The 13,018-nt window shown below is 35.4% G+C and overlaps 1 protein-coding gene across 4 annotated transcripts in view; it reads left to right on the top strand.

Annotated features, from left to right (window-relative positions):
* The window catches only part of LOC123536693 (alpha-1,6-mannosyl-glycoprotein 4-beta-N-acetylglucosaminyltransferase-like), a 37,460-nt gene that overhangs the window by 15,284 nt on the left and 9,158 nt on the right, over window positions 1-13,018 (top strand). Inside the window, exons 1-2 of one of the 4 annotated variants that reach the window (XM_045320051.2) lie at window positions 2,075-3,262; window positions 5,881-5,972. In XM_045320051.2, coding sequence (XP_045175986.2) covers window positions 3,204-3,262; window positions 5,881-5,972 — 151 coding nt within the window. In that variant the 5' untranslated portion in view covers window positions 2,075-3,203. Of the gene's footprint in view, window positions 1-2,074; window positions 3,263-5,880; window positions 5,979-13,018 lie in introns of those variants that run through there. The other 3 variants (XM_045320050.2, XM_045320054.2, XM_045320053.2) reach the window with 3 other exon arrangements.

Raw genomic sequence — 13,018 nt, 5'->3', positions numbered from 1 at the left:
ACATTTACATTGCCATGTCCGTGTCCGTGATAAAGGTCTATTTATATAGTGAAAAACGAAAACCGAGCACGGCCACTAGCATCAATTTTTATATTTGACTGAACAAAAAGGTTTAGCAAAAAAAAGCAAAAAATGAATGTCGGGTTTGAAACCCGCACCTGACGGTCATGCTCAATGTGAGGCATTTGATAGAGAATGACAGACCGGTTAGAAAATTAAGTTACCGTTGAAACACCGTGACATTATCCATTACCGCGAGTTCTTTTAAAGAGGGTTACTGCACAAACAAAACTAGAATTCTGTCGATAGCATACGAATGTCCCCAGTCAAATGTCGCAACACCGCCTAATGTCGCAGCAGTGTTAAATGTCACAAAATCATCTGCCGCTGTATGTCGCACCTTTAACGTTACATATGTCGCAAGAACTTGCCTATCGTTATTTGTAGCAACACCACACAGCAAATAACTAAAGAAATAACTAAGGTATGTTCAGGGGTCATAACAACCTGAGATAAGATAAAGTGTGTACGTGCGTGCCAAAGTATGCACTGAGTGGACTATTGAAAGGGTTTAGAAATTACATACTGTTCAGGGGTGGCTAACTCGAAACTTACGATATCGCTGAATTTACGAGGTTATTTACGACAGTGTTAGGTAACACTAAGGTAACGCTATTTTTATAACTCAAAGCATACCTTATCAACCTCGTATGTTGAGCCTGACTTACGATACCATAAACGCAAAAAAGTGCATAAAAATGAAACGGGAATCTTCCACATTTGTAATTGTCCTATCTTTAAGAAAAAATATGTAACAACCTGTAATTATTTCCTTCATTTTTGTGTTGATTTAGTTTAACTAAAGCAATTAGAAAATACTTATTAAATCCCGCAGGTGTCCGTACCGGAGCAAGGATATATGTAGATTTTTGGAACATCGTGAAATCGTTCAAAAGGTCCTTTTTGCTGTTGTCTAAAAATGTCAGTATATATATCCATCGGATGTCAGATATTTCCATATTTAAAAGCGGCAACCTAGACATTTCAGAAATATTTTTAAAATGAAGTCCGTGTAATAATTGTTGATTCTACGGAAGAGTGAAAGGGCCATCAGACGCTAAAACGTTTTATTACGTTAGGGCCGCGGAAAGGATATAATTATAGTTGATATGATTATTTATCGCCTTTTTCAGACATATAAAAAAAACAAAAAAAGAAAAACAAACAAAAACACCCGGCCCAGTGGGCCTATAAGCCAACAGTGAATGAAATTCGTATGAAATTAATGGCTTACAAAAGGCACTCTAATGTGTTTTCTAGTAAAAGAAGTTAAGTGCCACATTTATGATCAGGAAAAGTTAATAGGTTCTTATGTAATTGTACTAAAACAGTTTGTAACTGACCAATAATACATTGAATATATACAATAGCGACAAAATTATACGCAATATGTATATACAGGTTAGGTAAATTTGAATGGTAATGGCAACGCGCCGACAGTGGTAAGTTAGGGAGGTTGTGTCCCACCCTCCTCCATAGGATGGTTTGTAGGGGTGGGGGGCTCCCCCAAGGAAAAATAGAATATATGATATGAAAAACACACTTTGGTGCGCTGTTTTTATTTAAAAGAAAAAAAATACTCTTTCCACTCCGTGGTCACCCCGGGTATTGATATTAATTTATGGTTCATTTGTAATGTGTCTCTCTTGCGATGGAGGTCTCGGGTGCAACAGAGGACTTACTTTATGGGAGATGAATGTATAATATTCTTGTTGATGAAGCTTCTGGTTTATCTCATACGAGTAAAATTAAATGTAAAATGTTCAGACAATTTTCCCTACAATAAAAGTTCCGTCTAATGTTGCTGTCATGCTGAAAAGGACATTAGTTTTCTATGAAAAGAGTTCTTCTTTTATACAATGACAGGCATATCGTCATTTTTCGACCGTGAATAAAAATATAAAAAAAGAAATTCAATAAATAAAATTTGAAGGCTAAGAGGATGAGATATAAGATGAAATGAAGATTCAAAGAGGCTTTTTGCACACATTTAATGTTGAACTGTGATAGAGGTATACAGTACATCCTGCATTAGCGGTCACCTACAGGTATTAATTAAACAGCCACTTGCCTTAAGTAGCCATTCTAGAAACTTCCCAAACTGACGAATCTATTGTTCCGAACGAAAACCTCTAAGATATTGTTTTGATATAATTATGGGCAACACCTTTGACCCTCATCATTGGCTGATACTACAATACTGGAGCTTATTTGAAACTGAAAAGTGAAGATCAAAGTTTATACTGGTATCTACAATGTATAACATAACTTATTTGAGACAGACATAATGGATATATTTAAAGACTTAACGTGTACTACACGAATATACTTTTTTTTAGTATGACAAATAAATACATTTTTATTCGTATAAAATACTCGTACAATTTTGAAGCAATAGTATGTGAAAACGTGTAGCAAGAATTTATCATTAGGTTTAACACATCTGACCGAATGAGTTTTGCTGTTGTTGGTTTAAATTCTAAATTTGAGTAATTTAAATCGAAGAATTCGACGGAAAACTTAATCCTCCACTCTTCTTGGAATGACAGTAGATATACATTCATCTCTAGTTGATATAAGACGTTCTCTCCCCTGCAATCATTTGAATTTCCGTACATTTACAGTATTAAGGTTTCTGTCTGTTTATATTATTCGAACGCAGTTATCAAGAACTCTTTTCTCATTTTGTTTTACAAATGCAATGACAGTGCAACTTATGTTCATATTACCAAGCAATGAGATCCAAGCAACTTGAAAGGCAAAAAGACTTGACTTGCGGCATTCATTTCGCTATTTACATTTAAAAGCAGTTTCATCGGATCATTTTTTCCATAGTATTATAGACACTTTTTGCATTTAGTAGTGTTTAGATTATGATGCAAAATGTATCTGATAACATATACTGTCATTTATTTACAGTAAACTTTTTTGACCGCTAAATTTGATTCAGTATTATATCTGGTAAATCTTTTGAAGATTACTAAAATTTCTTTACTAACGTGTCTGAATCATGAAAGGATATCAAATTATGTTAACCTGTCATCCGCGTTTTGTAATAGTGGTAAAACTTTTGTTGATATAAAACTACATTTGAGCACGGTAAGCATTTAAAGTGCGCGTCTACAATAGAAATTATTATATGAATGACAGTTGTGAAATATTTACTAAACTGTAGGCCTAGGAGTACCAAAATCTGCATTAGGCAAGTACATTTATTTTAATCGTATCCCAGAATGTCAGATATGCATATGCAACAGAAATGTTTTATCAATCACTGAACTAGCTAATTACATTTAAATGTCGAACATCTTAATTGAACGAGTGAAACGTCGAGATCTGATATTTCTTCAAACATGTCCTCGCAAGTAGGAGTCCGAAATTGATGCGTTAATCACACAGCAAAATATATGATATAAGAAAGTAACAGTATTATATGACTAACATAGGAAATATCAATTTATATAATATTGACTGAAAATTTCCTATACACGTTGGGATTTAAAAAAATGTTTTGATGAACATCGGAGGTTTTATACCATCAGTTCAAAAAGTGTCTTGCATGTTTGAGGTCATTTGAAGATCTTTGCAAATATTCATTAATACTCGTATTATGTTTTTTTTTTACTAAATAAAATACCATTGCTCAATACTTGTATTAAGGCAACTTTATATGGTTTGAAATGATAGTTGCCTTGCAGGCAGACAAAAAAAAAAAAAAAAAAAAAAAAAAAAAAAAAAAAAAAAAAAAAAAAACAGATTTTTTAAATCTGTCTGGAAATTACCTCTATATCGATTTAAAAAACAAGAATTGGAAAAGCTAGATTATAAATGAAAAATTAATCAGAAAGTTAAACAAAACTTAATTTCTTCAATTTTCTATCTATTTCCGATATAGATAAGGCACCATTCTTTTTACCTTAAGATACGGCATTACTTAAGGTATCTCGTATCTTACGAGAAGATTGAGTTAATCAAAAAAATTCCTACGAGCAAGAAAAGGTGACGTTACGACTACCTTAAGACTTAAGGGACCTTTGAGTGAGTCACCCCTGTACTGTAGGCTCTATAAATAAATCGTGCCGTATCAGGCCTATCGATTATAAGGTCAATACTGTCATCCATTTTACGAACTTTTTGAAACAGACTATAGAATCTAATACACATAATCAACTAAACTTTAAAAGCAAACAAACATAAACAAGTACCGACTATATTTTATAAAAACAATAACAAGCATTTACTCTGAATGACTAAAACAGAGGATACTTTCAGTGTCCGCACTGCTGGCATTCAAAGATGTGTAACATCCATCCGACATATTGAAAACACAATCTTGTAAACCCCTACATATGCTAATTCACATACCGGAAGACGAAAACTCGTTATTTAGCTGGGTCGCGGGGCGAAAAGTAGATTTAAACCTTAAAAAGGCGGGGCGCGGAGCGAAAACCCGCTGTTCAGCGGGGACGCGGGCGAGATTTAGTAACTGGTATGTCGGGGGCGCGGGGCGAAAACACGATAATTAGCGCTGCTTAAACTTCGTCTTTTCGCACCGCGCCCTCGACATTCTTGTTACTAAATCTCGACTTTTCGCCCCGCGGCCCCGCTAAACAGCGAGTTTTCGCCCGCACCCCCGCCATTTTAACCATCTTAATCCTCGTGTTTTCGCTCGGCGAGATTGCGGTGCGAAAAGTCGAAATGGCACAAATCAGCCACATAGATAACTGCAATGCGTAACACTTACAAAACAAAAATGCAAAAAGTCGCGCTGCGAAAGGTCGAAATTAGAGAAATAAAATGGCGGGGTCGCGGGGCGACAAACCACTAATTAGCGAGCTCGCAGGGCGAAAAGCGAAATTTAAGCATTACAGTGGCGGGGTGGGGGGGGGGGGGGGGGGCGAAAACTCGCTAATTGTCGGAGTCGCGGGGCGAAAAGTCGAGATTTAGTAACTAAATTGGCGAGGGCGCGGGGCGAAAACACGATAATTAGCGCTCTTCAAACGTTGAGTTTTCGCATCGCGCCCGAGCCATCAGAGTTACTAAATGTCGACTTTTCGCCCCGCGACCCCGCTAATTATCGTGTTTTCGCTCCGCGCCCCCGCTAAATAGCGAGTTTTCGCCCCGCGCCTCCGCCATTTTAACTTGTTAATTCTCGTGTTTTCGCTTGGCGGGGTCGCGGGGCGAAAACGCGAAATGGCAGAAATCAGCCACCATACGAAACGAATGTGTAATCTGAAGGCAGTATATATTCTTACAGAAGTGATTAAATCACGAATCAAATGCTTGTGCGTGTAATATATGGTCTTGTTCTTCCAGCAGAAGGTAATATGAATTCTTACTGAAGTGATTGAAACAGGAAACAAAATGTGCATGAGTGTAAATCTATGTCCCTTTTATTCAATACTTTTATATTTTCCTTATAGAATTCATTAAATAATGGAAACAAATTACATTTTGGTAATTTATATCTCTACAAAAGGTATATAACTTCCTATAACTTCCTATAATAAAGACTTCATTTAATATAATTGCACATGTACTTGAAAGCCATAAAAGGGAGCTAATCATAAGCAATGGATTCATTATAATTTTCCACTATGTAAACAAATTTTACAAATATTAGAGAAAATAATGATCAGATTATACAAGGAAATTAATATTCTACATTCATAACGAAAAGTGTGGCAGTCACATTATACAAAGAAGTATTATGCGCCTTTAAAATATATAATCGTGTGCATTTTTGGTGTAATTTTAGTGAGTTTTGCCAAAACGTTTTGGAAAAGGAAACTGAATTCATGCGCATATTTCGTTTTGTAGAATGAGGCCTCCAAAGAAAAATGACACGATGCGTGCTCTGATGATACTTGTGATGCTGATGGGAACTTTCCAACTAATATATATATACGCCAGTACGTGTACGTATAAGTTTTGTATATCTTTATCGACACATGTAAAAAGAACACTATATTTACATTCAATTTTCAAGCAATATTAACGATCTTGGAGAAAACTACTGGACATTTGGCTGATATTTTTTTAGATTTTGTCAATATGTTTTTTTTTGTTCTTTTCTTGTTTCTGAAATTGCAAATATTGATCGATATATAATGGTCTTCCAATGCTAATTTTTTGTTGCATAAACGAAAAGGAAATCAATACGCCCGTACAAATTGCTTGAGATATATTTTTCAATACGAATGTTAAGAATGCTTATAACATGTCTTAGCTTATGACATTTCTTAGATTGAAATGCTCAATTTTTTGAATATTTTACAGAAAGTGAAACACATTTGTATGTATATCAGTACCTGTAGCCCAATACTGCTTGTCCTTTCATATTATAATTCCATAATTTACTTTCGTTCGCGCATGTCTTACAGGAAGTCGATGCTACGAAAGCGATGACACGATGATGAATGAGCGATGCTCCGACAGCACGATATTGATAGTACGTTAGCACGATGTTGATGGAGCGATGTGACGATCGTATTGCTTCTTCGTCATCGCGTCTTCGTTCCATCATCACCCTGTTAGCGCTCTATAAAACGTCGTAGCTATTGTAGTGTCGTGCTATCACCATCATGCCATTGTACTGCCGTGTAATCGCGTGTATCTGATTATATAGTATGGTGGCCTGAACGCAAAACCGTACGCAAAACCGTACATTTAGTTTTAACTTTATTCTTACGAAATAATTTCTGTGTTACAAAAACTTACTTTGAACGTATGTCAGCTTTTATTTACACCCGTATTCCAAAAATGTAACAAGCAAAACATTATTGGTCACTTGTCATGCCGCTTGTTGAATCTGTGCCAATAGTTATATACCTTAAAATGAATTAGATTGAAATCATCTCGCAGAAGAAGTATATTTGTATTCTTGCACTTATCAAGGCAACATTTCATAAAGTGATCGATTCGTTCTTCAGGCAAATCCATATGGTATTATGAAGCAGTTCATCAACGTGCCACTTACAGTAAATGACTCTTTTGTTGGATGTCTTAATATTTTGTTCTCTAGTCTTGTTTTTACGGGCTACATTACGTGGTCATCCTCAGATATCAAATGCAAGAGACGAATTGGCACGTAATACTTGATTTTCCTTCGCTTCTGAGATTCTTTAATTTGTGTTTACGTGCATTTAACCACGAATTTCAGTAATATCAAAGCCTAACATGATTAGACAGTGGCAAATAGAACAAATGTAAAAAAAGTAAATATCTGTTTTTACATTTGCGTAAACGCAATTATTTAATCATTTCCAGCCGTTGGCCAAGTGCTAACTAAAGTGTATATTGAGAAGGTATATTTTAGGTATACGCTTGTGAGTATCTCCGTATAACCTATGAGCCAGAATGATAACATGACTAAAATGCCATTAACATTTTACAATTAAGTGCGACGCTCTGGATTTTAACGTTTATTTTATTCGATGATTTTGATGAATATGATTATCTTTAGATAAACTTTAAAAGGAGTTGAATTAAATTATAAAATGTGAGACCCTGCCGAGCATTTCACTTCTAAACAACGAGCATAATTTCTTTTGGTTCAGGGTGAGCTATTATAGTATAATAATTATGATGGTCCGTCAATTGTCAACATTTTCACTTAAACATCTTCTCCTCTGAAACTTCTGGTAAGAATTACACCAAACTTTGTCAGTAGCATCCAGGAAAAGTCCCCTGCCAAGTTTAAATAGGATTACTAGGCACCTTTCAGGAGCTGCTAGAGCTACAAATAGAAAAAAAACTTTAAACAAATTCTTCTAATGAGCGGCTTGATGGATCTTCATCAAACTTGGTTTGTGGTATCATTGTAAGGTCCTTACTAAATATTTTACAAATGGGGGTTCTTGACTCCTTTTAGGGGCCGCTGGAAATAAAAATAGAAATACATTTAAAATTTCTTCTTAGGAACAGACTGATTGATCTTCATTCAATTCAGTCTGTATCATCATTATAAGGTTTTCTCTATATTTTGTTTAAATGGGGGCACGTACTTAGCCCATTTAGGGGCCGCTTGAGCTAGAAATAGAAGTACATTTAACCGACTTCTTCTCATGAACCGCTCGACAGATATTTATCACACTTGGTTTGTAGAAGCATTGTAAGTTTTTTTTTCAGTTTTTCTTTTTTTTCAAATGAGGGCATGTGACACCCGTTAGTGGTTGCTAAAGTTAAAAATAGGGAAACACTTTTGAACGATTTCTTCTCATGAACAGCTTGATGAAACTATATCAGTTTCGGTCTGTTGCATCATTGTGAGGTCCACTTACAAATGTTACGTAATAGGGGCGTTTGACCCTTTTAGGTGTCACTAGAGCTAAAAATAGAAAACCTTTAAAAAAACTTCTTCTCAGAATCGCTTGCCGGATCTTCATCAAACCTGGTCTGTAGCATCTTTATATGTTCCTCTCTCCATTCTGTTCAAATAGGGGCATTTGGCCGCTTTTTGATGACACTTGAAATAAACATTGAAAAGCCTTTATTCAACTTCAAATAGTTGCACTTGATCCCTTTGAGTGGCCATTAGAGCTAAAAATAGAAAGGAAAAAAAACACCCTATAACGACTTCTTCTCATGAACTGACCAATGGATCTCCTCGAACTTGGTATATAGAATAATTTTAATGTCCTTCCTCAAATTTGTTCAAATTTGGTGGTGGGGGGGGGGGGGGGGGGGGGGGGGCTTGATCTACTTCATGTTTTCTATGCTCAACACAGATATTACCATTTATGATATAGTGTGTCGTACGTGTATTCAAGGTCAAATGATCAAGGTCAGGTGAGCGACTTAAGGCCACTGTAGCCCTCTTGTTTTATTAAAATGGATTTAAGGTCACACACACACACACACACACACACACACACGCACGCACGCACACACACACACACACACACACACACACACAATTTAGGCCATGTGGCCACTTTTCAAGCTTGCGATGGTGGAGGAAGACCCCAGTTGTCCCTATGAGCGTTTATTATGAGCACATTTTTAGAATCACCGACCTTCCTCACATGAAGACTTCTACATTCAAAGCAAGGTTTTGGACCCGCATCGATGAAGAGCAAGTAATTTGAAATCAGCGGCCATTCGGCCACGAAGGCCTCTTCAATGAGTCTTATTAATTTAATAATTGCATTTCTCTGAAATCTATAAAGCTGTTTCAATTATTTGTCCTTATATTGATATTTTAATGGCTATGTAAAATATTTTGAAATTCTACATTTAGACAGAGTACAATTACAAAACCTTAGTTTTTAATGACAAATCAAATACCATATGTGCCTGTAATGATAGTCAGCTCATGTAATGTTGTAAGAGGGGAATCTGATTCTTTCTAATATGGCTGTTTTTTTTCCATATCGCTTTGCGTAAGTCAATCATAGCAAAAGCAATGAAATATGAGTGATGACTGTATTGATAATATTACTATGACTTCTCAGAGAAAATCGCTAAAAAAGACTGGCATTTGTCAGTGCTGTATAAAACAAAAGAAAAAAATATAAAAGAATCGGAAATTTTGTGACGAATTCTTTATCAGCAGTCTAGTGACTAGTCTACTTATTTATGTATCTAGACACAAAAAGCAAGTGTATTTTCTTTAGTAAGGGACATAAAGAAAAAAACTGCTCATGCTTTATATTTATCATTTGACTGTTTACAAACAGAACACATACAGTTTAGCAACCGTTGCCAGACACATTTGAGCCGCACCATGAGAAAACCAACATAGTGGGTTTGCGACCAGCATGGATCCAGACCAGCCTGCGCATCCGCGCAGTCTGGTCAGGATCCATGCTGTTCGCTAACAGTTTCTCTAATTACAATAGGCTTTGAAAGCGAACAGCATGGATCCTGACCAGACTGCGCAGATGCGCAGGCTGGTCTGGATCCATGCTGGTCGCAAAACCCACTATGTTGGTTTTCTCATGGCGCGGTTCGTTTGATATTATATTTAAAAAAGTAATGCAGCTTATAACTTTAATATACCAATACAATCTTAACTGATATTATCTAAATGGTGTCGGTATAAGGAAAGAGGGCGTAAATATTAAAACAAATTGAAAAGTTCAAAGAATTTGACTTGGTTTGTTGAAATAATAGTCATATACAATGAAGCTGCACATCAAATTCTTTAAACAATGAAATCTGGTTTTATTGAGATACATATTTCAATTGCAAATTACATTGCCCTATCATGCACTGTGTTCACTGTTCATTGGCGGTTAATGTACCGATAATAGTGCAGTTTATTCCATCTATATATTTATTGAAATATATTTTTGGAAAGAATTCTCGATTGTATTTAATTCAATTTGCTTTCGTATTCAAGTGTGCAAAACAAACTGATATTTTCGCTGCTGTCAGACAGTGAACATATCAATTTCATTTCACTTATACCTTACAGTATTTCATCCCAACGCATTAATTAAACGACGTCAAACATGTCATTAAACATTAGGCGTTAAGTTTCTGTACACACATATGCCTAAGACGTTTAAAAATACGTTGACTATTATGATTCCGCGTCCGATCAACAAAGATTTTCACTAAAGATTTTATGCATTTTCTTCGTTTGTGTTAGAACGCATCAGTTATGGTCACAGAAGAACGACATAATGTTTTAATCTAGCTGGTTTTACTTTTATATAAGACCATTTGTATTTTATAGATAATTGCGGGTTACATAATGTATCATTTAAAAGTTGAAGGTAATTTTCTCATTTTAGTTAGATTATCCAAATTTGATTCAGAGTAGATTACCGAAAAAATAAAAAAAAGTAGATAAACAGTTGCTGTAGGTATTTGGAAACCTCACTTTAATCGTCTATATGACATACAGAAATTTGGTGGTCCTACCTAGTTAACCTCTCGTGCTTGAAATAATGCCTACGTTTTCGCCACAGATAATGACCGGGGGAGTTGTGGAGAGGGTGGGAGGCAAAAGCTTGATAAATTAATCATTTCAGTGTGACTTAAAATCCAACAAAATATTGTCAAAATTGAGTGTCAGTGTTCCTACGCTAAACTGGTGCCAGGTTTTGAAGTAACATTTCGCCCTTTTTATCACGCTGTGAGAATTTCCAAAAGAGATAGGTAGTTTCCAAAATTTCAGACTTTGTATTAATTTGAATACGTTTCAGGTGCGAAAAGGAAAAACGAGAACGATGCCAATCACCGACCTGTCACCTTTTAGATGGCCGTGTTTCTTTCGGAATACATCAAGCTATGCCATGAACAAAGCCTAAACATTTAGTTTTAGTGAAATTCATTGCAAAGTAGGCGGCATTAAGCCGTTGCTCTTTCTATTCTTGTTCCCATCAATACAAATACCCCAGGCAAAGTTAACGATAAAATACATCCAATATATTTATATTAGATTTATTACCATATAATAAATATCTTTTACTGCAACGTCCAGAAGTCTTTTGGATCGGTTAATGTCAACTTATCAAACTGTTGTAATAAAACGCAAAAGCAATTCTATCTGACAATTTCTATCTGCTGTGAGAATGATTTTGTACATAAGACTTTCTCAATATTTGAGATTCTATTGAGAAAATTTCGGCGTTTAATTAAGAATTGATTCTAGACCTTATTTATCTTCTTCATTCCGAAAATATGAGTTTCATTATGGCAAAATACTGTGAAAATATAATTACGTGTATTGTTGCATTGTGTAAAAGCAATGCTTGACTAGCTCTTTCTCCGTTATAAAGGCATACCGTCGCAGCAGAAAAAACATTTCACTGTGACATATTATATACTATATGCGTGCGGACATGCAATAATTTGCGTATTTTTTGTCGTGCACTTCGATTGATAATCATTTCCAGACATAGGCAGAAGACCGCTCTAGGTCTGTAGACAGCAACATCGAAAACATTTAGACGGAATGGCTAAAAGCGGTGATAGGTCTGTTCAATATGAGACTTTTGGCTACAAATTCATGTTTTCAGTCCTTAGGGATTCTAATTTTCAATTATTGAAAATATGCGCTATTCTAAAAGTGTCCGTATTTATTAATAAAATCTGTAAAAAGATCCCTTGGAGGTATAGCATAATAGCATGCAACAAAATAGCAGACTCGGTTTGATTGAGTCTGTTCATCAGAGGTAATGAATTATGCAACACCCCTCACACCCCCTAGCACCGGCTTAAGCGGAATTCTTTCATAGTAAAAATGCTTTTACATTGATGCTTGATTCTGTTTTCGGTATGGCCAGAGTTTTTTTATCTTTCGTTTTACGGGAGATTTTTGAAAAATGAGCAGGGGGAGGAGGGAATAAAAATAAAAATAAAAAGCTTGAAAGTGAGCATCTCGGAAAAAAATAAAAATAAAATAGAATTTTTTAAGATTTTTTTTATTTTGATGAACTTTCGTTTCAAGTTTTGTTTACTTGTGTTTGTGTCCAATATTTAATATTGTGATGTATTGTTATGTTTTAAGACTATAAAAGCCATTTATACAGGATGAACATTGAATAAAATTTTCATGCATGCTTGTGAATAAACTGCTTCAGGCACTGTAACTCACACTGGCAAGTCTTTAAAATTCAGAAAGCTTGTTTTACTTAATTTAAGTGGAAGACAAAAATTATTTTATCTGTTACAACAGCCACAGTAAATTTCAGTGACAGCAAGTAGAGACTAAACACGTCTGGTATAAAGTGGCTTAATTAGTAGTGTAGTAGTTTTGGTGGTTTGGTTTGCTTGCATCTTCTGCTGTGTAACCTCTGCTTTTTATACATAATATTTACTTTTATACACTTATGAATTCTATTGAAGTTACAAAAGAAATGGACCATCTGTCTGAGATTTTGCCAACACTACCAGCTGCTTTATGCCAGACAGTCCCAAGCCTGTGTAAAGTGTGAGGGGTCACCATTGAAATAAAAATGTAAAAACAATCTGCTGTTACAAACATTTATTTGTTCTGCAAACA

This window comes from Mercenaria mercenaria, chromosome 17 (genome assembly GCF_021730395.1).
Source record: "Mercenaria mercenaria strain notata chromosome 17, MADL_Memer_1, whole genome shotgun sequence".
Classification (NCBI taxonomy): domain Eukaryota; kingdom Metazoa; phylum Mollusca; class Bivalvia; order Venerida; family Veneridae; genus Mercenaria; species Mercenaria mercenaria.
Note: the sequence above shows the minus strand (reverse complement) of the source record. Positions and strands in the feature narration are given on the sequence as shown.